At 53.3% G+C, this 25,416-nt stretch overlaps 2 protein-coding genes across 4 annotated transcripts in view; one reads left to right on the forward strand and one right to left on the reverse strand.

Moving 5' to 3' along the window:
- Nucleotides 1–7,320, forward strand: part of ARSG (arylsulfatase G) — a 34,778-nt gene extending 27,458 nt beyond the window's left edge. For 2 of the 3 annotated variants that reach the window (XM_074922045.1, XM_074922046.1), the window contains one exon: nucleotides 3–652. In XM_074922045.1, coding sequence (XP_074778146.1) covers nucleotides 3–334 — 332 coding nt within the window. In that variant the 3' untranslated portion in view covers nucleotides 335–652. Of the gene's footprint in view, nucleotides 1–2; nucleotides 653–6,391 lie in introns of those variants that run through there. The other variant, XR_012634771.1, reaches the window with a different exon arrangement.
- Nucleotides 2,115–23,721, reverse strand: WIPI1 (WD repeat domain, phosphoinositide interacting 1). The gene is made up of 13 exons (XM_074922047.1): nucleotides 23,582–23,721; nucleotides 22,137–22,219; nucleotides 20,446–20,615; nucleotides 16,972–17,068; nucleotides 13,126–13,223; nucleotides 12,010–12,102; nucleotides 11,614–11,684; nucleotides 10,594–10,701; nucleotides 9,790–9,954; nucleotides 9,516–9,623; nucleotides 8,196–8,317; nucleotides 7,347–7,447; nucleotides 2,115–2,663 (listed from the first exon to the last, which is right to left on the reverse strand). Exons 1-13 carry the CDS (start codon nucleotides 23,650–23,652, stop codon nucleotides 2,616–2,618), a joined length of 1,335 nt encoding a protein of 444 aa, XP_074778148.1. The 5' UTR covers nucleotides 23,653–23,721; the 3' UTR covers nucleotides 2,115–2,615.
- Between the last annotated feature and the right edge of the window lie 1,695 nt (nucleotides 23,722–25,416).

The following is a 25,416-nucleotide window of genomic DNA, read 5'->3' on the forward strand; positions in this document are numbered from 1 at the left end:
AGGAGGGGCAATGGCTTGCGATGGGAGCATTGGGCCAGCGGAGCATCACCAGCCACCCCTCATTTTCAACCTGGACCGCGATATCCAGGAGCAGGAGCCTTTGGACGTGGCATCCAGAGAGTATCAGGCAGTGCTGCCTGCAGTCAGCAGGGCTTACGCCCAGGCTCTGGAGGACATCGCAGCCGACAACGTCTCGGTTGTGGATTACTCCCAAGACCCGGCCGCGACGCCCTGCTGCGACGCGCAGCACGTGGCCTGCCGATGCCGGGCGCCCGGCTCTCCCGCAGCCGTGCTGGGCCGTCGCACGGAAAGAAGAGTGAAACTTTGTCTTTAACCAAATAATTGTTCAGGCTGCTCCTTTCTCATGTCTGGTTCCTGCGAACGGGCGCGCTGGGCGCGTGGCTCCAGGCTGGAGGTTGGCTGCGGAGGAGAGGGATGGAGCCTGTGGTCCCCTTTGCTCCGTGCTGTGGAACAGGGAGGTGAGTGAGTTGTGGGTCTGTGAGCACACGGGGTGTCCCCTTTGCTGCAGAGCGGGACTGTCCCCCTGGCAGGACTGTCCCTGCAGCCCAAGGAGCAGGGCACTGCAGTACCTGGTGGCTTGGGGCACGTGGAAGGAGACAGGCTTGTTGTAGGGCTCTTTAGCTGAGACAGAGCCAGGTCTTGGATTAAAGCGAATTACTCAAATTACTTGTATGACTCAAGCGTGGCCAGAGAAGGGCAACGGAGCTGGGGCAGGGTCTGGAGCACAGGTCTGCTGGGGAGCGGCTGGGGGAACTGGGGGGGTTCAGTCTGGATAAGAGGAGGCTGAGGGGAGACCTCCTGGCCCTCTGCAACTCCCTGCCAGGAGGGCGCAGAGAGGGGGGATGAGTCTCTGGAGCCAAGGCCCCAGCGCCAGGCCCCGAGGGAATGGCCTCAAGCTGCCCAGGGCAGGGTCAGGCTGGCTCTGAGGAAGGATTTCTGTGCAGAAGGGGCTGTTGGGCGTTGGAATGGGCTGCCCAGGGCAGGGGGGAGTCCCCGGGGTCCCTGGAGGGGTTGAAGAGTCGGGCTGAGCCAGCGCTGAGGGATCTGGGGGAGTTGGGAAGGGTCAGGGTGAGGTTCATGGTTGGGCTGGAGGAGCTTCGAGGGCTTTTCCAACCAAGATGATTCTGTGAATCTGCTAAAGCAATCTCCTGTGAGAGCTGGCTTTGGGAGAGAATTCCTCTGGGAAATTCACTTGGCTTTCCTCTAAAATGGACCTTACAGGGGTGGCTGGTGGGGGCACAAGGCAGGGGAGGATGGAGCCGCAGCCTCTGGGCCGCATCGCTTCTGGTGCTGAGAGCCTGGAAGTCTGTGGCTGCAGAGAGAAAATTCCTGGCTGGCAGGAGGTGAGCGCTCTTGGGAGCGGAGCAGCTGCCCTGCCAGCTGCCCGCTGAGGTTCAGTAACGGGGTTATTCTCAAGACCCAACTGTCTGTAAAGGAAAGGGTGTCCTGGGCTCTCCCCGAGTGCTGCCCTCCTCGGCTGGTCTGGCGGCTGCTTGGTGCTGCCACAGCAGAGGCCAGGGATCACACCGAGACAGTCACCCCAGTCCCAGCGCTCGGAAAAGGCTTTTTTTGGGAGGGTGTGGGGGAAGAGGTTTGCAGTGCAGCGCTGGGGTAGCTGCTTCTCACCAACTCTGCATGGAAAGAGCAATGGTGTAACTGCATTTATTTTTTTTTTTTGAGGTCAGGGAGAGGTCCCTGCCCCGAGGTCTCCCAGATCAGGGCTCCAGGCAGAGAAGCTGCTCCTGGAGATCCCAGTGTGATGCCGGGGGGGGGAAGAGCTCTGACGGGGCCATTTCTGGGCAGATGCAAAGGCCTGGGGTGCTGCAAAGGCAAAATCAAAGTTGCAACCGAAACTTAAGAAACCACAGGGATTTCTCAGCAGCTGGGTCAGGGTTTTCTGAAACAACTTTTGACTCCGATTTACACACCCCGACCTTGCTTTGGACAAGCCCTAAGTGGACTTGTGTGGACTTGGCCGGGGGGGTCGGGTGGTGTGGGAGCAGCCATCCCCCCCAAACCCACTCTCCCACTCATAAAACTTAATCAAGACTGACATCTTTAGGGCCCCACAAAGAACAGCAGGAGCACGGGCAGCGAGCTGCCAGGGACAGACCGTGACTTTATTCCGTCTTTAAACATAGCAAATGGCATCTTCTCTAATATCACTGCAAAAATACTTTGCCTGGGTAAAATAGTATGTATATACTGTACAAAGACATAAGTTTAATATATTTTCCTATAAGTACATTTATACACATAAAACAGCATAAATTAGAAAAGGGACAAACGGGTATATAAAATTCTGGTTACGTACAAATCTGATTAAATTAGCATTTACACTGTGGTTCTAACATATAGTTTGTTAAATATAGCGATGTGCATACAGTACATTGACACCCCACCCAGACACGAATTAAAACAAGGGGCCAGGTATTCACTTAAACATACTGTAGGAAAAAGCAGTGGCCCACCTTGGATTTTTTTTTTTTTTTTTTTTTCCTCGTCTCGGGGACTCACAAATTTGTTCTTCGAAATTCATGGCTTTTCCAAAGCTCTTCCCAGCAGCTGTCCTAAGCGCGGATGTTTGCTTCTCATCATGACCTCTTCGCTTTGCCCGGCTGACCTCCACGGCACAAGATTATCTACCAAAATCAAAACAGAATGGCCTTACTTTTCCCAGCAACAGGGTGTGTTTCAAGTTGGTTTTACGCACATGGGAGGAGAAGGGGGAGGGATGTCCTGCAGTGTTTTACTTTCCATTCAAAGGCAGATTTGTGAGCGGTTTATTTATTTACTCTCCCCCTCCCCAAATTTACAGTCCTGGGAACAGGAACCATCTGGCTTGGTGATAAGCGTGTCTTGCCTCTAGCTGGCACTGGGCTGAGCACAGCCAGGCTTGCGGGAGTTGGATTACTGGGGGTGAAGTCCCTTTGCCTCACTAAGTCCTCCCCAAAAAGTTCAGCTCCTGGCATGGTGGGAGGGGACCGGTGTGTGCTGTGCATCACCGTGTCTCTCCAGGGTCTGCAGATGGAGCCTGGAGTTAAACACCTACATGTTAGACTGGATTAGGTGAGGGGAAGCCTCGCCTAAGTATCAGCAAAACCTCTGAGTGGAAGAGTAAAGCAGGTGCACAGAACAGGCAGCAGCGAGGACCCCGAACCCTTCCCATCAGCTACTCCCGCCACGGGAGGAGGCTGGGGATGCTGGTGGAAGATGCGCAGGGACGTCTGGCCGAGGCTTGGGCAGAGCTGTGGGGCTGCTGCAGTGCCCAGCGGGTGCCTCCGCGGACACCAACCCCGAGCCAGGGCGCAGATCACCCCTTCACCAGCTCCAGCCTTGCCAGACGTGACCTGCGTGTGCCAGCAGCACGGCTGCGATCCCCATGGCCCCAGCTCCTCCTCCCGGCTTCCATCTCTCCACAGGCCTCAGGACCATCACTTGCCCAGTTTGGAGGCACAAGCATTGGCACTGGATCGCACGTTTCCCAAGGGGCCTCAGATAATGTACTGATAAGCTGGGCTTAATCCTGCAAGCCCCCGCTGCCCAAAATGCCTGTCAGAGCTACCAGGGCAGGAGCTGCCGTGAGGAAGAAGAGGCTGGCCAGGTTCTGCCAAATTTGCTTATCCCCCGTGAAACATGACTACTAGGAGAGTCTCACTGTAAAATCTACGGCTTTTCCTCTGCTAACAGCCAGCTGTTTAAAAAAAAAAAAAAAAAAAAAAATCACTTAAAAGCATTAATGTCACATATCCACAATACAGAATGAGAGAAACACCATCCAGGAAACAGCAAGGAGGAACTTGAGCAAAGACCAATCCCACGGAGCAGAAGATGCACTCGCAAACCTGATTGCTTGTATGAAGACCCGTGGTCTGGAGCAGAAGGGATGTGTATGGGCCCCACGCTGGGGCACGGATTTCTCCCCTCTGCAGACAACAGCGCTGCCGGCGCGGGGACGTCGTGCTGGCGAGGGTGGCCGCGGTGCACGGGCTGCTGGAGCTCCTGATCCTGCCCGTCCGTCCTTCCCGGGAGCTGCTGGAGGCTGCCGGGGGGAGTTTTCATTCTGCCCTGAGCACCCTGTAACCAACACTGCAGGCAGGAGCCACAAGGCAGCAGCATCCTCTGGCAGCACAGGCAGGCTGCCCAGTTTTGGAGGTAGCCAAAAATCAATGTGAAAGGTATCTGCATAGCAGGGAGGGGAAGCTGTCCTTGAAGAGCTGCCCGCTGTTTGCAATCTAGCCTGACTTAATGAAATGGCTCTCCCGATAAAGCCTGCCCATTAACTCTGGTCCTGAAGCTGCCAAGCTTCAGCCAGACGCAGGACAGCTCATGAGTGCCTGGAAAAGGACCGAGCAATCTGCTGGAAGAAATCACCTTTCCTACTGAATCCCTGAAGTTTTAAGGAGATCCCCTGGCTGCATGCCTCAGGTCCACGCAGGCCATCTTGCCTGCTGAATCCTGTAGGATTTCTTTTGTCAAACCTCCCAGCACTACCCCAGATCTGTTCTGGCCGTGCCTTGGTGGGGTGAGCCGAAAGACGAGCTGGCCAAGCCATGCCCTGCCTGGCCCAAAGCACACACCAACAGCTCCCGACGCTGCTGGAAACCTTACCAGCGCACATAAACCCACAGAAAAGCGGCAGCTGCTCAGACAGGTACCTAGAAAAACAGCCCTAATTGCCACAACCGTTTGCAGCCAGAGCTGGGTTTGCTCTTCCCATCCCACAAAACCTTCTGACAGGCAGAGCGAGGGCGACGCAGCCTCCTCCCAGCACGACTCCAGAGCGGCACCTTCTCTCTGAAGGCTTTAGCCTGCTGTCCACCTCAATAACACCGAGTCCTTCCTGCATCAGCTCAACAGCAGACCTGAAAGCGCTTAATCCACCCCATCAGCGCAAGCAAGAGACGTAACTGAACTTGTTTAACCTCTTGGCACAGGATCCTTCAGCAGTCCTGGCACCATCAGCAGCACCATCCACATTCACTCTTGTTGAGGCCACTTTTTATGAGCCCTCCTTGGGCTTCTCATCTCTCCTCTGATCTGTCCCTCCTTCTGTTTAATGAAGAGGCAGTTTTCAGCAATTAGCAACAGATTTTATGTTAGACTGAAGCTGCTTTTCCTCGCTTTTAACAGCTGAGCCTCTGAAGTCTTGCTTGAGGTCAGGGGGAAGGCAAGATGTTTCAAAATGGAGAGGAACTGCTGGGTCTGAGCACTGCTGTTTCTCCAAAAGTATGTCTTAAGTTCAAAGCCATACTCGTGGCGTGGGCTGTGGGTGAATATTCCATTTTGTCACAAGTTTTGAGGTTTTTAAATGTCTTTTTGTTGCACACTGGAAAACAAACAAAAACCCTTCCCATGTTTCCACAAAGCAGAATGCTGTCAAAACATTTTTGTTGGATAAGGTCAGGTTTTCTCTCCCTCCTTCTCCGCACAGAAGTGACCGATGCCTGAAACCCCCCTTGAACACGTCACTGAGACCGAACATCTCAGCGCTGAGAAAACAACGAAGTTCAGTGAAATTCAGAGCATCAAAACATCCCGACCAACTCCCCGTATGCACTAACGCAGCGGGAGCCAGCGCCGCGCTAGCTGGTAGACCAGATGCAGAACACATTACCGTCAGCAACGGGGGGGGCAAACCCTAAGTTCTAGCTGCAGGGACTTTATCTGGAAGCTCCAACTGCTAAGGCACCGTATCAGGGAGTATTTTTGGAAGGCGCCTTCCCTCCCACACCAACCTCCTCCCTAACGTGACACGTGTGAGTTGCTCTGTCAGGTTCATTACAGCGCAAGATTTTGAGAGATCAAAGTTCATTTAATAAAGCACCTGCTGTTGTACAGCGGGGGTCTGGGGCTGCTTTTACACGGCAGAGTCCCAGCAGGAAGGCTCATTCAGGAGCAGCGTGATTCCTGCTTGCTGGCATTTGCTCGTCCCCAAACCACATGTTCAAGAGCAGGTTCATCAGAAGGAAGCAAAGGATTTCTCTCTGGCCCTGCTGCTCCTTCCAGGGGCCTGGGCCACCAGCTTCTCTGTGGCCACACAACTTTGACCAGAGGGGAGACATTTTAAATATCCTTCTTGGGTAAGGGAGTCGGACAACTAGAAAACTTTTGTTCTCAGTTTGCAGAAAACTCTTGTTCTCAGTTTGCAGCAGGTTATGTCACAGATAACAAAAGAGAATTGGTCTAAGGTTTATGCGACTTGATTCGGATTTAGGTAGCGTTGTTTCAAAGGGAGTCGTGAGCTAATCACCTTTTATCTAAATTACACTTTGCATCAGTTAATAGGAAAGTGCCTCACAGAGGTCAGCCTCAGCATATGGAACAAATCCTGGGATCCTGATAAAAGTTTTTCCTTCCTCCTTTTCAGGTAAAACTCCAACAGCAGGATATGTAAAAACGGAGTAAGGGATTCAAAAGTCTGCCAAGTCTACAACTTGAAATCCATTCTGCTGTATTAATGCATTACTATTATGAAGACACCGTTGATTACAACCAGATGATAGCACGGCACCAACATCTGCCCATTTAGGGGTTAGATACTTAACACAACAAATGCGTGTGTAACAGGAAGAGGAGCAGGAGAGACACTGCCAGGCTTAAGTTAGATTTTAAAAGGCCAGTATCTTCTTCCAATGGTAACTGATAAAGTGCCATATAAAAATCATAAAACGGTTTAAAATTCATTATGACTTTCATCTTTGTACTTGGAAAAGGAGTTTTCTTTTCAGTTAACTTGGAAATGAAGAGACTGGTGAGGTTCAGGTATGTCCCAGTTGCATTCCATAAACTAATTCCACTGACTGTAAATGCAACAGGGAGTGTGAAGTTTCTATTTCTAAATCATCACAGAATCGTAGAATAAAATGATAGAATGGGTTAGGTTGGAAAGAACCTTAAAGCTCATAGAGTTCCAACCCCCTGCCATGGGCAGGGACACCTTCTGCTAGACCAGGTTGCTCACAGCCCCATCCAAACGATGGTTTTGTTGAAATTAAAGCTATTCCTGGTAATACTGGAAATCTGCGCAAGGCACAAAGGTCAGATCTGGATCTGAACGTCATTGTGCAGCTGCACTTCATTCAGCTAGTTCGTTCAGATCCATCTCTAATTAGGTTTGGTCAGCTGTGCCCCGTCCCTAGCTGCCATTTAGTGGAGGTGGAGGTGTACTTTTCCTGGCACTGTCCCTATAACTTAATTAGTTATTTTAGGCTTCACAGTGAGCTGGGACAAGGTGGGGGCAACAGTATCTCTTCTGTAAGAGGTTAATACTTTCTTCTTAGCATGAGGGCTGAATTGCAGTTTTAGGGGTCCCGAATGCTCACAGGAGGAAACTCATTCTCGTCATCAAGACACACTGGTCCAGTTGCAAACTCATGCTCTGGGATAACCTCTCCTCGCAGGGCACCGCCGTCCTCCGAATAACCTGTGCAAGTCAAAATACAGAATGTTACGGATAAATGGATGGAAGGAGGCTGGAAACAAACAGTGGAGACACCGTGTTATCACCTTTTTCGCCCTGAGCTGCTTTCTCTGGCTTTTTGGCAGAACTCTGGGGGACTGCGGAAGAGAAAGTGATCCCCACGGACACTACAGATTAGGGAGTGGACTACCTGGGTAGCTCCTGTGGCACAGGCTTTCCTCCTCCCACCATGGCTGTAAGCCCCAATTTCAGAGTAAGATCCACATCTGCGTGTGGCCCTTTAGACTTGGGAATATAATGAGATAGTCACCCAGCCTTCTGCAATAATTTAGTGCGAGCTTCGTTAGGGTAAGGTGTCACAGGTTTGGGAGAACCTGTGGCAATCTTGCCACAAAATGAGTGAGATCTGACTTCTACACCCACGGTTTCAACTCCGGGAAACCAGCCCGGCAGCAGCTGCTGTCTGACACACGGGGAAGCTCGGCCGTGGTGCTGGCTCTGCCAGAGACCCGTCTGTGGTACGGCTCTCACCGGGGGGGGGGAGTGCTGGCGAGGGGCCCCGGGAAGCAGAGCACAAAACGCCTGGCCTGGATTTGGGGCAGGGGATGAACGAGGTGAGCTCCAGAGTCCTGCTGCCTCAGTCTGCACTGCGCCAGTGGTGGTTCTGGTCCAACCCTTGGAAGTTGGGAGACTTTCCACTTTGCCCCAGGTGGCTTTTCTGCTCCTGCCTGAGGGCAGATATGATGCCTACCTGGCATGGTCGAAGTTGAAGGCACTGTACTTTGTCTGGCTACAGTTGCTGCGTAAGATTGAGGTAACGGAGGCCGAAGGTCGTTTTCTTTGTTCTCCTCCGTCTTTCCTGAGCCAAGCAGACTAATTGTACAGGAGCAAGAGAAGGGAGAAGAGTTAGTTCTGATCCCAACCGTTCCTCCCTCAGCACCAGCTAAGACAAGCACAGGCACCCACATCTCCTTGAAGAACATCACCCATCCACATCACTGCATCCAGGCACTGCCTGCAGCCCTAGCAGCGCCGCCGAGGAGGAGAGCATTGTGCTCTGCAAATAAAGCAGGGGGGGAAACAGAAGATAGGGAAAGCACTACTTCGGCTAGAGGACAATGCTGGCACGAGAATAGAAGGGAAGAGATTGACCACAAAAGCTTTAGGTTACAAAGGCGAACAGTGTTTCTAATCACAGAGGGGGCTCCAAAGGGCTTCCAACAGGAGCGGACTAGATGGGAAAAGCAGCCCTGGCTAGTTTAGGACGGAGTTTGAACAGAGATATAGTATGATGTAACGTAACTCATGACCCAAGGGCCCTTTTCAGTCCTCTGATGCTAAGAGGAACCCACATACAAAGCTGTTCCGCCAGCTCCGGACGGCTGCTTCGGGCTGGGAGCGGGCGGGCGGGCGTCAGCGGTGTCTGAGGGCGGCCGGAGCACGCTGGACAGCGCAGCTTTGAAGTGCCGGTTCTTTTGTGGCTTTTCAAAAAACTGCTGGCATTTTCCTGGCTGTCAGCCACCTCCCAGCTTAGAGCACATGTTACATCGCACCCCACCCCAAAGGCTTCACATCTGGAGCCAAGTAGCCCAGATGAGGGGGGTGTGGGGTGGAGGAGGGGCTGTATGTGCTTAATCAAATTTGCATACAAACGGAGCAGCACGGAGGACGCTGCTTTGGCACTGCATGCCGGGTTTGTTTACGGAAGCTCCCAGCGTGGCTCCACACCATCCTGCCCCCAAAGTCAGCTCTCCTGCACCCGCTCGCGCCTGGGGAAGGTGCTGTGCCCCCCTGCCACCGGAGGCATCTCCCAAGGCACAGCCTGCCCGCCTCTGCTGGCTCAGCTCAGGTGCCCCGCAGCTGCTGAGGGATCTGAGGTGTCTCTGGTTTCTGCTGCGAGGAGCCCCACGGCCCTGCCTGCTGACACGGTCCCCACCCACATCCGTCAGATCAGGCAGCTAAAATCACAAAGTCAGTTCTAACGTTCTTGCTCCTACAGCTCCGTTTCATGCTTTCAGGTGAAATATCCCTTAATTTTTTAAAGATCAGATGTGTCTGGAGGTACAGTTACCTGTGTTTCTTAATTAAGACACACTCCCCTCCATCTTGCGGGTCCAAGTTATAGATACAGAGATGTCCATCTGACGTGGTCACCAACAGTCGAGGCAGCTTCTGAATCCTGATGAGAAAAGCATCATGAGTCCAACCACACCTGCACTCCCACCCAGGCACAGCACACACCCCTGCTGCACGGCTGCAAGATAGGGGCCACAGAGAGAGGTGTTCTGCAGAGATAGTTGTGTCTGCTCACAGCCTGGCGCGGCAGAAGGGATGCAGATACATACGTGGAGAGGGCACAGATGTTCCTTTGTCCGGAGATGTTCAGGCGGACAGTGGCAAAGGCTCGATCCTGGTTCATCATGCCCGATACCTGAGCAGGGAGGTAGTTGGTAGCAGCCTGGAACATCTTTCCCATGTAACCGCTCCAGGTTGGAGGCTCTTCTGGCCGGCTGAGGGGGGTCACAAAGCAGCATCAGTGGGGTTGCGGCAATCAGCGGGACAAAACAGAGCAGGGACTGACAAAATGATCCTGATCTGAGGTACATGAAGGCTTTCTTTGGAGCACCTGCACACGGTGTGTGCCCACCTAGCTGGACACACGGGAAGGAGGCCAGGGCAGGGTCAGGCTGGCTCTGAGGAAGGATTTCTTGGCAGAAGGGGCTGTTGGGCGTTGGAATGGGCTGCCCAGGGCAGGGGGGAGTCCCCGGGATCCCTGGAGGGGTTGAAGAGTCAGGCTGACCCAGCGCTGAGGGATCTGGTGGAGTTGGGAAGGGTCAGCGTGAGGTTAATGGTTGGACTGGATGATCTTCAAGGGCTTTTCTAACCAAGATGATTCTGTGATTCCGAGGCAGGGGACAGTGGCAGCTAATAAACCCAGAGCAGGCCTGGAGAGGCAGACAGCAGGGATGCAGTCTGTAGCTTTTCCAAGGAGTGAGTCCCTCAGGACACAAAGCCAAAGAGACAGTTTGCAGCTGGTATTGCTCATGGAGAGTACGTGGTGAGGAAATGGAGGCCAGCTGTGTAAAGGCAGACCTTTGAAGCCGAGCCACCCCTGGGGCAGGCAGATTAACCTAGGCTAACCCCCTCACCTGTCAGTGAGATGCTCCAGTTTAAAGATGTGCACGGTCTCTGTGTTGCTGGAAGCACAGAGGAACTGGGAATCCATGCTGAACACCAGAGAGCTGATGTTCACATACCTAGGGCCAAGCAAGGACAGCACTGGTCACTTCACGGCGTACTGCTCAGGGGGAACCGCTTGGTTTTGCTCAGAGAGAAGAGGACAGGACCCATACGTGGTGAGGAGCACCCTGCCTGGCTGCTGCTGAGCCTGCCGGCTGACTGACTAGCATTTCCCTTTGCTCAGCAGAGCTGGGGGGAGCCTCGAGCTAGTGACAAACAGCCAGAGAGGTGGGAATGTCCTTGCTTGCAAAGCTGCCTGCGGAGTGAACATCTGTGCCGGCCTCGCTACAGCAGCTAAAGCTTCTCGTACTGCAAAGGCCGGGGAGGATAACCAAAGCCACTGGACAGTGGGATACATACGGCAACTCCTCCCACACGGGTTCAGCAGGGCCAGGGTGTCTCAGTCACGGCAGTTTTTGCACTTGCTGAAGTTTGTGTAAAATCACAGACAGGCCAGGGATGGGGAAGAGGGAAAAGTGAGGAATGGGTCTACTGAAAACATCTGCGGGAGCCTGCAGAAGGGCAGCAACAGCCCATTGCTGCCATCGAGACTTGGGCTCTGAGCAAATGACTTAGTAGCTTCAAAGCACCTCCTTTGGTCAGGCAAGAGTTGGGCTGGTAACTTTGGGGACTTCATTATTTCAAGTAAGAAACAAGAAAGGACAGGGTAAATGGACTGAATATACCTCTATTCTCTGCCATCGCCCTGTTTTGCGACACACTGAATTGAATCACTAAACTTGCCGGAGGCAGCTGGGCACAGCGTGGCTGTCTGGCGCAATGACATTTCTATCTGATACGTTTGCTCTTGTTTTCTTTCTGCAAAAGATGCCAAAGCCACCAGGATCTGACGTTGCCCTGTCCCTCTGTTTACATTTCTGCTCCGGGAGCCCTCTGTGTACTTGTCACCGACAGAAGAATGAACTGACCTTTTCATCCCTCGCCGGAATTCATAGAGCTTTTGCCCCCCAGGAATGGAAAATACACGAATGACTGTGCCCTGCAAAAAATGCAAATGGAAAGATCATGCAGGAGCAGGGCAAAGAGCATAAACCCTTTCTCTGACACACCCAGGAAACCCAGGATGTGCAAAGGCCCCTCCTGTTTGCCAGCTGGAGTCAATCTGAACCCGATACACTGGCCTCCTCCAAGTCAGAGTCCTTTAAGTGCCACTCCTGTTGGCCGTGCTTAGGAACGGGCAGCTCAGAGGTCCTGCTCTCCACACTCCAGGCAGCTGATGCCCCAGAGCTGGCTGGGTGCCCGCTGCCGGCCGCGGGCAGGGACCACAGGCAGCAGGGAGGGTGCTCGCAGCAGCGCTCACTCACTTTTTCAGAAGCACTTGCCAGCTTCGAGCCGGTGGAGTTGAAGGTGAGAGCAGCCAGAGGCCCGTCGTGGGCAGGGATCGTGCAGGCTGTTTTCTGTAGGGCAGAAGGGAACGTGAGCACAGAGACACGCTGCTCCTTGGACTGGGTAAGGGCAGGGTGTTCCCCACCTCATACCCTATCCAGGCGTGCCAGTATGGATTCACAGGATCGTATCGCACTTAGGGTACCCCTTCAACATCCTCAGCACTTATCTCTGCCCTGCCTTGAGCTCACTCCCTGCTTACTACAGCCACTGTGATTGCAGAAAGCTCATTTCAGGGGCAGAGGTCCTCAGCTCCCCACCTCTCCAGGCTGTGGGATCGCAGCTGCGCCCGCTCCACAGCCTGGCATTTCTCTGTGCAGAGACCCAGCCGGAGCCTCCCTGCAAATCCTGCTGCAGCACCACCACCCTGATGCCTGCAGGGAGCCCAGGCCCTCACTAGTACCTCTCACAGCAGCAGCGTGTTTTCCCCTTGCGCTCTGCTCCTCCCCTGCTGCAGATCCTCAGCTCCCGCTGCACGTACAGAGCGACAGCCTTATGTAATCCAAAGCCCTGGCATAAACAGCAGATAATCATGACCCTGCTTTCAGCCAGGGACAGATTTCCTGAGGGGGCTTTGGACACCTCGCCCTCTCTGTGACTTCGAGTCTGGCATCTCTTCCAGCCTGCAGCGTGGCAAAGCAGCTGCTCCAGGTCCTGCACTTGCGCCTGGAGCCACCCCAACCCTCTCCGAGGCACCCCAGCCACACCACTCCCATGGGATACACTGCTGAACCCCCTATAGGAACCCCTCTGTCAGCCTGGCAGCAGCCCTCAGGCCACAGGGTAACAGGTCACATTTCCCTTAATATCCTGTACCAGGAGATGGATGTTCTGATCTCAAAGAGTCTGTCTGCTTCGCATGACATCCAAGCAAGGGGGATGGGGAATGTGCCTCTCCGAGCAATTCCCTTGCAGTCTAGCTCGGTGGAGTGTATTTATTTATCCTTCCCAAAGGCCCTGTTGGGTTGGCTTTGCTGTGGTTCTGTTTGTTTTCAGTCCCTGCCGGTATCCAAATGGGCGAGCTTCGCACTTACCAAAGTATTTCCGTCGTAAAGCGCGATCTCTCCGCTGGTCGCGCTGCCAGGATAAGCCAAGTAGGAGTTGGCGTGGTTGATCGAGAGAGCACACAGACCTGGCAAGGCGAGAAGGACGCAGCTGAGGAGGTTGTTTGCTGGTGGAGGACGGAAAGCAGAAACGTGGCCATGGACATGGCAGGGGGTTGGGGCTGTGCCTCATCTTGGGGCAGATTCCGGCCCCGGGTGTGCTGGCCACACCTCGGCCGTGGGGGACAGTACAGCTCCCTTGGCCCCTCCTCAAACCCTGCTCAGAATTTGGACACACTCTTGGCTTCTCCCCCTTAATCATCTCCTTTGAGAAGGCAGGAATAGGCGCATGAAGCACAGCAAGGGACATCTTGATCTCAGGGCTAACAGGACTCGTGCCCAGGCACATCTGGGCACCTCCAGGTGTGTGCAGGGTGTAGGTGCCAGGGCAGAAGCTCAGAGGAGCAGCGCAGCAGGGCCGCAGCCCCCGTACGAAGCCTGGCACGTGAAGGCTGGCACGGCAAGGCAGCAGCTGTGGGGCTGAGCAGCACTGTTTCCTTTTTCTCTGAACGGAAAAGGGAAGCAGAGAGAGACAAAGCAAATGCCACAGTTGTGCAGGGAGTTTCTGGCTGACAAGGAACTTGAACCTAGCTAAATTTTAACCACAGAGGATATTCTTCCCTATAACAGCCATCTGGTTTTATGCCAACGTGAGCATAAAGGTTCCCCAACACCCCTTTCAAAGTGAGCAGGAATTACAGGATGAGACAGGGACGGATGGATGGATGTGTGTGTGGGTACATCCATCTGCCTGTCCCCCAGGTGACCTCAGAGAAGAGCATCTCTTCCTGCCTCTCATTTCTGCCGCTGGCTGAGGACCCATCCCAGTGAATCCTGTCACATCAACGGGTCTCACTTGCTTCCTGCACCACGTCCGTGTGCTCACAGTCCTCTCAAATCTGACTCAAGGCTTCAGCATGACCTGAGCTTCCTGGCCCCCACCCGGGGGTCCCACCTAATCCCACGTGTGGAGGAAGCCGTGGGGTTAAAGGCTGCGGGGGATGCTGCCACACTCCCCAAACAGGACGCCCGCATGCTGCACGTATATGCACGGACATGCGGCCACATGCCGTGCAACCCGTTGTGTCAGGACATGGCCCTGGCCCAGGCCCAGCAGCGGGGAAGGATCGGCCGAAGCTCTCGTTTTAGGTCATTGTTTATAACTAAACAAAGAGACCGCAGTGGAGCCAGGAGCTGCAGGATCAGCCAGGGGCCCCAGGGATGCACTCCCTATCAATCAGAGGCATTTACATCATGCCAGGGACCGCACGCACCGGGGAGAAGAGGCACCAGCACCAGCAAAGCGCAGGCAATTAAAAGGCACCCAAAGAGGGAGGGATAGCAGGAGGGCAAAGACAGTCCAGAGACTTCGCTCGTGATAAGCATCCTGTCTTTTCAGGATGGTCTTCCCCCGGCTCAGGCAGCACGGGGGGATCAGCACAGCCCTTTCTCCAAGAGGAGGATCTAGAGAACGCTGGAGCTAAACAAAGCAAGCTCTGAGCTGGTGAGTCACCCGCTCCCTCTGCTCCACGCCTGGCTGGGAGAGCCGGACGGGAAACCAGGCCAGGGGAAAACACAGATGTGAGTGTACTGGGCTGACCTCGGGGACACACAAAGAACAAGGATCACAAGGGACACGGGCAGCCTTTGAAGATGCTCCTCTGCTCTCGGCAGCCCCACAGCCTTGAGGAGGGTTGGTGCATGCAGTGGCAGGCTCAGGAGGGAGGAGGCAGGCTGGTGCTGCTCAGGGTGGCAGCTCTGGGAATGCCGCATCGCAGGTGGCTTCCTTGAGGAGCACGGAAAAAAGCTACCATGTCCGAGAAGCCTGGCTTTGCCCCCAAACCAGCAGATCCAGGCGCATGTGGGGCTTGGGGGGAGCCACGTGAGGTGGTTTCCAAAGCTGCAGTTGTCTCCGAGATGTGCCCTGGTGGCACATGTCACCATGAGCACGGTGACTTCCTCGGCACAAATCCTGCCCCTGACATGAGCCACGTGAAAACCAACATGCTTGAGCACACATGAAAAACAACAGGCTGGCCCCCTGTGGGCATTCTCCTCTCCTGCGTGGAGGAGGCTGGACTGGGAGGTGGGTCCTGACCAGGAAACTGCGACTGGCTGGGGTGAGCAGCAAATCCCGGTCCTCACCGTGCTGGTGTTACCGTGCCCAGGGCACACACTTTTTTTTTTTTTGGGGGGGGGGGCGTGGTACACTTGCCATATGCTCCTACAGCCCCCCAGCACAGATCCCCACTCCAAAACAGGTTGTGTGGTGAGGCTGGACTGCCTCGGCCTCCTGGACATGCCATCCTGGGGTCAAGCTTGGGACCAAAGCAGATGGTCCAGGGACAAAGGGAGCACGCGTGGCACAGCACTTGTCACTCAGCTCATTTCAACGACAGCTGCTGCCGTAAAAGGGTTTTAAAACATTAAGCCTGTATGAAGTTCTGTGACCTGCAGCAGCCCAGTCCTGGCCTGGCGGGTGGTGACTGCTGTTGCTCTTAAACCATGACCTGATCATTCAGCCCCACCGCAGAACAGCTTCAGGCCTGGGTATCCCTGCCCTTCCTGCCGCTGCTGGGCTTCCTTGGGAGGGTTTTAAACTTTAATTATATTTGCAGTATTAGTATGTTTAATCCACATGGAGAAGCCATCTGTTGAGACCTGAAGTAGGTCAGGGGAGCCACCAGAAGAGCATCCCTTGAAAGCCCAGAAGCCAGGCGTGAGCGCATCAGCAACTTCCCAATCAACCACCCGTGAAATGATGCTGCAGCCTGCGACCGACCGGGATATCACAGCAACACACAGCAGCGCCGCTGCAGGCGCTCCGCCAAGTTTTCCTCTCCGTGGCTAAAAATAGCTCCCATGAGCAGGAAAGCTGGATTCACCTACGCTGCACGGAGTGGATCTGCTCTGCAGCCACCTGCCCTGCCCGTGGGGTTTGCAGCGTATATGGAATAATATCAGGTGGCAACCCAGGCTCCTGAGATTCCTGGCAGGGAATTAGCGCTGTGCCTGGCTGCATTTTCTGCCCCGGGTGATCTTCACAGAGCTAATCACTTTGAGAACTGACCCCAAGCCTGTAAGTAATCACAGGAGCTTTCTACCTTGGAGCAGTTGTCCATGGGCAAAGGAGAACCTGGGTTAACTGCAGGTCTGCAGGGAGCACGGAGCTCTGCAGCACGGCGTGACACCACAGAACTGACTCACGGGGCTCCTTTATCCGGAGAGCAACAACGCCACGGGACTCTGATGCAGGGCATGGTGAAGGCAAGGCAGGGAGCCCCGGAGGGAGAATTTCAGGTTGTCATATGTGTGGAGGAAAACCTGCGGCCCTGGCCTGCCCCTAGAGCTTTCTGCTTGTGAAAGAGAATAAAGGCACACTGCGGGAAGCTGTGAGCTGTACGCACATCTCGTGGGGGAACGGGAAGGGACCGGACCTGGGAGGTGAAGTCAAACCACGCTGACCATTTCTCCTCTCCTTTGACATATTTGCAAAGGACAGAGCAGGGGTTTGCTCAGGACTGAGCAGGGTTTCTGCTCTCCCAAGCCTGCCTGCCTCCACGCATTCTTGGCTCCCCAGTGCTGAATTACAGAATCACAGAATCATCAAGGTTGGAAAAGACCCTGAAGATCATCTAGTCCAACCATTAACCTAACACTGACAGTTCTCGCATTGGGATACACAAGCCACAGGCTGGTTTAAATTCTAACTCGAGTGTTGTGGCTCTACAGAGCTCCTGCAGATCTCTCCCTTTCACACAGTTCTCCCACATTTACCTGTTGTATTTGGAGGTGTATCCATAATAGTCTTCAAAAGCTTCATGTCCTTGATGTTATGGATGTAAATTGACTCCTCCAGGCAAACAACCAGCCTCTGCAAGGACACAAGGGACATGCACAGAACCTCACCAGCATGGGCACAGTGCCTCTGTCTGCTGCTCCCACACCCAAACCGTCACCGTCAGAACATTCCTCCATCCCCTCTCACTGGACAACCTTTGATTTTGTATGTCTCTGCTTTTGAGAGCTGCCTGCTTCTGGTCTTCCTTCAGAAAGCAGATAAGACTTCATGACTTCTCTGCTAAGAGCTGATCTTCCACAGCCCCAGACCCCAGGAACACGAAGACCCATCAGGGTTATACCCTGCCATGGGCCTTGATTGACGTCTACCTACCCCAACTTTTCTTTGCAGTTCTTTTCATAGCAAATTACTTTTTGATCATAAGATCCTGCTTGTCAGGATGCCTACAGATGGGACTATGTACGCCTTGCCCTGACTTTTTCCTGACAAGAGAGCGATCATTTAGGTGCTGGGTCTCCCACTGCTGCTAAACCTAATGCATCTGTTCAGCAAATTAATGTTTCTTTTCCCATTTGGGACCAGCAGGCAAGACTCTGCTTTATGCGCCCCTGCAGAACTGCATAAAAACTGGGCTGGAAAACAGTTGTTCAGGGACAGTCACATTTACACCATCTTGGCAGATGGGTATTTCCAAGTTCATGTGCTTGTACCTCTTCTGCTGCACTCGTCAGGAACAGCCACCCACCCAGCCAGCTGCCAAGCGATGGGGAGGGAAGGCAGGAAGGAGAAAGGAAGCCTAATGCTGTAACCTGAGCACTGGGCCACCATCTCAGTGACCACTCAGCTTTATGTCTCAGCTTGGTCCAGATCTCTACGTGTTACCAGGGAAACATTTTGCATACAGGCTTTTTTGGGCCCAGGATTTGGATCTGCCTGAAGGGTTGTGCATTCTATGTCTAGTGAGCGCACAGCTCCACCTACGTTAGTGCCAAGTGTCCAGAAGTGCTGAAAACCTCCCAATAAAAATGTTAAGGCCAGACTCCATCCAGGCTCCTGAAGTTGGAGCACCCGAATCCATGTACAGGAAGCCTCCACCTCTTTAGAAATGAGGCCACTTATTTAGTATCTAAATGTGGAGCTTAGTCACTGACTTGAAACACCCACATTAGAAAACCTTTGCCTTGTTCCACCATTGCTCTCGGATCAAACTCTTTCCCACTTCTATTCCTGCTAACCACAGCATCTGGGGCTGTGTCAGAGCCATTTTGCATTTCCAGGAAGACTTTGCCTTTTCTACAGTAACAGCCATCAACTTGCTAGCAGAGACCGTCAGAGTAATATTTATACAGCTGACTTCGGCAAAGCCACCACGTGCTTTCCCAGAACTGCAAAACACGCTGCTATTGCTGTACAGGTGAAGGGAGGCTGCCAGAGGATGGCAAAGCAGCAGCCCGAGCTCAGCAAGATGCTGGCGCTGACAGGGACAAAAATCCAGGAAAGCGATGGGGGTGGGAGCTGAACAGGCGAAGGAGGCCGGGAGAAGCTCACCACGAGTTGGAGAGGGCTGGTTCTCTGCCTCCTGCCCTCCACGCAGCCCTGTAGCCCACACTAATGTCAGCACAAGCCCTGCTGAGGTGGGGAATGGGTTTAATCCTCACTGTGCACACAGACAGAGCCTCAGAGAAGGTGCCCAGTGCTGGGACTGCTGCACTGGGTTCAAGGCACTGTGGCTTGTACAAAATGTTACTGCTCACTGGTATTTTTCTCTAGTACTTCAGTTTATCATGAATCAAATTAGATAAGGGAATTGTGTGTTGAGGGCTTAAATGTGGTGGGTAGGGACACAGCCAGCAAAATGTATCAAACCTCTCCAAAGAGCTCTGCAGGGTTTCAGCAGTGAATGAAAACCCAGGGAGGTTCTGGAGCTCTTCAGCAGTCCCACAGCATGGCCTTATTCCCTGCTTTGAGAGAAATCACAATCCACCTTAACTCAGAGTTAAGATGGAGCCTGGAACAAAGCATTCCCATGGATCAACAACCACCGAGGGACTTGCTTGTTTGCACAAGGAGCACTTTTCACAGAGAGATCAAAATGAAACATGCACCATCTGTTTGAGTCCTGATCCTGGTTTATTTGCCACCATTTTCCTGTGTTAATGCCTCGTATGGGATTTAGCCTTCTATGGACTTTTAACGAAGTAGTTTTTATACAGAAGCCCAGGCAAGGGGTTCACATGTCACAGCACAGGCAGAACCCAACAGCCACCCATTTAAATCTTGAACATAGACTGAAACAGTGATTTTTCTTCTGCCTACCCAAGTATCTGTAGCATCTTCAGATCTCTCCAGGTGTGTCTGTTACGACTAGAGGATGAGTTGAGCCCAGGATTTGAGCACAAGCTCACAAAGCAGCCAAGGAACCCTGATGCAAGGCTGGGTCTATGCGTCATCTTCAGGCAATGTCCAGAGCAGCGCATGGGGAAAAGCCTGAACTTCTTTTATTCTCACACTAATCTCCTAGAGCTGCTAAGCAGAACTTCCCAGTTTATTTTTATACACATGCATCTATCTGCAATTCAAAGGAAGTCCTTATTTTGAAAGCTTCATTGTAAGTTTAAGTGAAAAAAATCAATTTAGGACAGATTTAATTGTAGTACAGGAACTTCTGGTCAAACACAGCTTTACTGGAAGCTCAACCCAGAGTTTCCTTATGGGAGAGCCTTACTGCAGGACTCACTGTTGCTAACTGAGGAGAGGCTGATTATATACAATTACACAGACTGCTTATTTCTTCATTGTAAAATTTCCTCTGCTTCTTATGGCATATACTTTGAAAATAGTTATGAACAAAAAGAAAAGATGACTTAAAATCCTCCAAAAGGGCTCAGGGCTGCATGAGGCTGTATCAGTTCAGAGAATAACGCTCTAAAAGCTTTCTTCTAAGTGGCCTGAATGCTTTCTATACCTTTAAAAATAAAACAAGGCTGCTAGCAATATTTGAGAAGCAGCCTTTCACCTCATCCACAGAGTTCAAGTTACTCCTGGGTTTGGTTACCAATTTCGAAGGTCTCATTTGCAACCAAGATGGCAGAAGTGGGCCTGAAGTCAGGATGTGGAATCCAAGGGAGGGAGGAAGATGAAAAGGTGTTTTTTTGGCAGGGCTGCATGCTGAATAGGCAAGAAGGCAGACAACAAAAAGCCTTTGTGTAACTGCTGTGAAAACAAGGACTTAGCTTTGTTCTACTGAAGCAAACAGTCAGGGCAGATGATACCCCCAGCCATCCTGCTCCTCTGTCAGAGGAGCCTGAAGCGGAGCTGCTCGGAGAGGACAGGTACCCACCCCTCCTGTCCCACTCCACAGCCTCTGTGCACACCTCCCCAGGCACCATCAACACCAGCAGAGAACCAGAGAGGGACAACCCTGGCTAACCCCTTCCCCAACCTCTTACCTGCCGATTCAGCCGGATGGACAGTATTTTACTGGAATAGCTATAGTTGCAGATCTCTGTCCCTTTCTTGAAGTGGTAGACATTCATTTGCTGTGGCTTGGCATGACTGACCACAACCACAAGGCTGCTGGAGAACAGACGCTCCACGATGTAAACATCTGGGATTTCATCTGGGCACAGAAGGAAACCAAGGCAGAGTCTTTAGCTTGGCTTACAGTTGGTTTGATTGCAGCAACAAGAAAGACTCAACTCAAGAGTTGGAACACTCTGTGCTAAGGTGCTTTTGTTGAAAATTTCTTCTACCTGGCACATTTAGGTCAGAGCAGAAAGGGGTTAACGAACCTCCCCCAAAGGTAGAACTTAAGCCAGCCCCCTTTGACTGGGCCCTCGTACCTCTCTTGGGCAGGGCCCTCCACCAGAAGCTAATCTTTGGGAACGGGATATACAAAAGAGGAGCTCACCCAACCTGGCTGGGGACTTTTCTGGAGGGTGTGAGCAAGCTAGGACTTACTGAGGTAAGGAACAAGCTGTGTGTAACCCACTGTTTATTCTGCATGGTGTCTGATTTCTCCCAGCTTCCTCAGGGACATTTAGGCTGACTTTTTAACATGTCACTGGGGTTGTGGTCTCTTGAGAGCTCTAGCATGGCTGTGGTGAACAGTGGTGTGGTATGTCTTGCAGAGACCATGTTTGGGATGGCTCTTGCTGTCCTGAGAAGGCATGATTATGGTGGACCTGTACCTAAATCATCAGTGACTAGGGCTTCTCATGCAGGCAGCCCTGAACGTCCTCAGTGCTTAGGCTTTGCTGTGTTGGAGGTACAAGGGCTGCTTGTGTTTCAGGCCATCACCTTGTCTGTGGAGTGTGTCACCAGCAGGGATCTGCTTCTCTTTGGCCTGACTCTAGGTGCAATCCAAACTCCTAAATACTTTTTGATCTAAGTCTATGGCCTGCTGCTGTGAGGCAAAGAGGAAAGGAGCCTGCACTTTGCTCCAGATGATGCAGCTACATCTGTTTGCTGGAGTTCCTTCTATAGCCAGTGGAGAGAGCCTAGTACATCCCAGCTGTGAGGTGTCTTTAGTGCATCTCAGCTGAAACACTTCTGGCCACAGCCTGAACCAGACTAGAGTGCATGTTCCATGAGGCCTGACTTGTTTCAGGCTGTTAAGTGCATTGCATGCTGCTCTGAGCACAGCTAATAGCTGAAAGCCTGCTGTAAATGACCTTCTTACATGGGAAACCTGTTCAAAACATCTTCCTTGTAAATACCATGTTGGACTAAAAGCCTGCAAGTTATCCAGCGTCTGTGCTGGGTGTCTGTGGTCTCCTGTCTGTGTATCTGAAACATGCTAGTGGTAAACTACCTCCAAATGCTGGTTTGCAGGACAAACTGCTCCTGTCAGGCTGACAGCAGTGAAAAAGAAACTAGACTCTAAACTTGCGGGAGCCCTTCAACTTTGTTAAAGTACTGCTGGCTGTTCAGAAGCTTCTCCAAGGCTGTAGCTCACTCTAAAGGTTGCTGTGCATGGGCAAGAACCAGAGCTGTTCCTCTCCTGATAGGGGTACAGCAGAAACAGATGCCCTCTCTGCAGCAGCAGTGAGCAAAATCATCCCTCGAGGCAGACCAGAGTGCAGTAATACAGGTAAAGTCTGTCAGCCAATATTCTACTGCAGTGAAACAGGAGACTTACTGCTTTCGTGGACCTGGTCCAGCTGCTCCACAGAACTTAAGGAGAAAAGCCTGTATCCAGTTGTAGTTCCAATTGCCAGGGAGCTGCAAAGACAAAAACCGGCTAGTTCAGATCTTAAAGGCCTCCAGGTGACAGCAAGAGTCCCTGCAGGGAGAGGAAATGGGTAGTTCCTGGTACAGGGATCTGTGAAGGCACAACCTCAGTTTCCACTCTTAACCTAAAGCATATAAAGTAACAAACCCAAGAATTCAGCTTTCCATCTGAGGCTACTGCAGCCAACAGAAGGCAAGTAAACCACTGAGACATTTGTATGGTCCTGTGGCTAGTAAATGAACAAACAGGCATTAGCTCTACCCAGGAGGCTGCAAACAGGACCTCTGTGACATAAAAAGGGGCTGTTTCCTAAACCGAGAGCTGACCTATTTGCACTGACACCCTGAGTTGTGAGGGCTGGGGAAGCTTTGCTCTCCCTGCCCACAGCAGTGGGTGCAGGCATGCAGCGCAAGGCACGCTCATGCCAAGTGCTGGCTCCACTCGGTTCCAGATATAGTAAGCAGCAAGCTCTAGGTCTTAAATCAGCAGCCAGCCCAGAATACCACCGCACAGCGCTTGTGCTGGTGGCGGTGGCCAGTAGGTTCCTGTCAGCAGCACATCACCACCCATCAAAGCGCTCTTTGTTTAGCCCCAGCAAATGCAAAGCGGGGCTGCACAGGTAACGATATCTCCAGGGGTGAGGCTGGTATCTGTGATCCTTATCTGGTACCCCATAATCCGGGCTAGGGCTGCCAGATGTGGCTCGCTGCTTTGGGGTGGTTGTCGTCCCGGTTGGAAATGGTTCTTAGAGGGTTGGCTCTGCAGCGGGTAAACCCCAGGTTAGCAACGGTGTAAGGGCGAGAGGCTCCAAGGAAACCCTCTGTTGTCTTGAGGTGGTGGGGGGGCCACGCTTTGGCACAGGCTGCTTGCCAAGAGCCCGCACGGAGCCCTGGGCAACTCTGCCAGCTACAAAGTGGCCACAGCACAGGCCAAGGGAAAAAGCCCTCGGAGGGAGTCACTTCCCTGACCATCCAAACTGCCTCCCAGACTGCTGGGGAAGCGACAAACCAGCCATTCCTCGGAATTTGCCGCCTCCCAGGGACCCAACCTGGGGGCGACTGGGATGTCAACCGAGAGCCGGGTGCGCCCAAAGCGGGGGGCGAGCGGTAGGGCCTTGTGAGCCGGGGGACCCCACGGGGCCAGCCCCGTTCGGGCCGTGGGGAGAAGCGCCTCGCCCGGGGCCCCGCGGACCCGTGGAGGGGTGTGTGTGTGTGTGTGTAATCCCGCGGGGGTCCCGCCGTGGGGCCGGCCCCGCTCCGAGCTGTCACGGGCGGTGGGGCCGGGCCAGCCCCGCCCGGCTCGGGCTCCGCCGCGCTGCCATCGCCCCCCCGCCCGCCCCCCGCCCCGCTTACGTGCAGTCCTGGTTGTAGGAGAAGCAGCTGAGCGCCGCGGGCCCCCCCGGGGCCTCGGCCGCGGCCTCCATGGAGCGGGCGCGGCGGCTCGGCCCGCTCCGGCCCCCGCGCCGGCCCCGGCCCGCTTCCACGGCGCCCAGGGGCGGCGCCGCCTCCCATTGGCCCGCGCCTCGCCGGAGAACCCGCCCCACCCGCGGATAGACTCGCGGATTGACCTATGGACGAGGGGCAGGCGGGTCGGTCCCGCCTCCCGGGTTAGCGGAACCGGCTGCTATTGGCTGGCGGCGGGGAACGGCTGCGCGTGGCCACGTGGTGATGTTGTCGTTGCATCAGACGGGCCCGGGCAGATGTTGGGGGGGGGGGGGGCACATCTGGGGGCGCATCGCTGCGGTACGGGGGGGTGGCGGCTTCCCGGGGGGAAGAGGGATGGGGGAGCCGGTGGTGACACCGCTGTCACCGCCGCCCACCCGCGGGCCGGTGCTCCGAAGGGGCGGTTTTTCCCTTTTTGACAAAATTTAGACGCTAAACTTGCAACGTTTGCGTAGGGAACAGCTTCTAACGCCGCTGCTGCCTTGTGGGGTCACATCAACTGGGCCGGGGGGGGGGGGGGAGGCAAGGAAAAACAAACCCCAAGCCAGTCCCTAAATGACCGATGTTCTGCAAGTCAGTCCGATGACATTAGCAGCGCACAGAAACGCAGGGGCAGAGCCTGCAAACCCCCTCATTAGATGAGTAATCCTCATGTGAGTGCTGAAGTCATTGGCCCTCGATCACTTGATGTGCACCACAGGACTTTGGAAAAAAGAGCCACATGCAATACCATCTCCATGAGGCAGACTCCATGTGGACGCATATATCCGCCTCGATTAATCCCCCTTTGCAGCGTGTGGGCCTTCGAGTGTCCGTAATAATTCCCCTGTCACAGAGTTTATAACCTGCAACTGTGACAATGATAGATTATGGGGAGGAAGTATGAAAACACACAGCTTCAAAACATTAGCTTGGAGTGAGGCGGATGGCAGAACGTCCCTGGGACACACAGCGCATGAGGGACACTGCAAGGGCTGCTGCAGGGGAAATAATTTTAAATTCATCATGTTTTTGGGGGAAAACATCTTCTATTCATAGGGGCCTAGTGGGAAGCTCTAATAAAACCCCAAAATTCAACAGAATAGCTGGTTTTGAATGTCCTGAGACTGTCCCTGTCGATCAGCACACTTGGATTTTGAAACAGGGATGTCAGATGGAAAATGGAGTTGTGGAGCAGGAAAAAGCTTAAAACAAAACAAAACAAAAACCCAACAAACAAAACCAGGGAGTCGGTGCCTTGTAGTTCAAAAACCAGCTTCTGAGCAACTGTTGCTTGGGTAATCACCATGAGCTGGTTTTAAAATTAAGACTGATAGAGCAGAGCCACAGAAGTATCTGAGACTTGGGCAACACAATTGTTTTTGTAGCTCGACTGATGCAACTATGTTGGTCAATCTTCCTTTCAGCTAGCTGCCTACAGGGGCCATTTAGTTAGCAGAGGTGGGAGGAACAGAGAGTTCTTGTCCTCTGCTACAGTGTGAAAACCTTTGGTGACCTTTGGAGCAGGTGTTGCTGTTGAGTACAGCCATGCCACAGGGATGGCAGTGGCTCTAAAACCAGGACCAGCATCAGGGCAAGCTGCTCCTCTGGCTGGAATAGCTTCTGTGTGTTGGTGACACCCAGCCTCACAAGAGCCCTTGGACATCTCGGGATCTGTGCTCCGGTAGATGGGGGCATTTGGGCTTTGGGCATGAAATAGAAGCTGAGGGGCTGCGTGTGGAAATTGTGGGTCTTTCTGGTAAAGA

This window comes from Athene noctua, chromosome 18 (genome assembly GCF_965140245.1).
Source record: "Athene noctua chromosome 18, bAthNoc1.hap1.1, whole genome shotgun sequence".
NCBI classification, from domain to species: Eukaryota; Metazoa; Chordata; class Aves; order Strigiformes; family Strigidae; genus Athene; species Athene noctua.

Bases quoted from the DNA above. Each gene is read 5' to 3' on its own strand.
- WIPI1 (XM_074922047.1), bottom strand. From the start codon at position 23,652: ATGGAGGCCGCGGCCGAGGCCCCGGGGGGGCCCGCGGCGCTCAGCTGC. The intron at 10,702-11,613 runs GTCAGTTCATTC...GCTTGGCCCTAG, and splicing joins TTCCGGCGAGGGATGAAAAG to GTATGTGAACATCAGCTCTC. The intron at 9,624-9,789 runs GTATGTATCTGC...TTTTCTCATCAG, and splicing joins AACATCTGTGCCCTCTCCAC to GATTCAGAAGCTGCCTCGAC.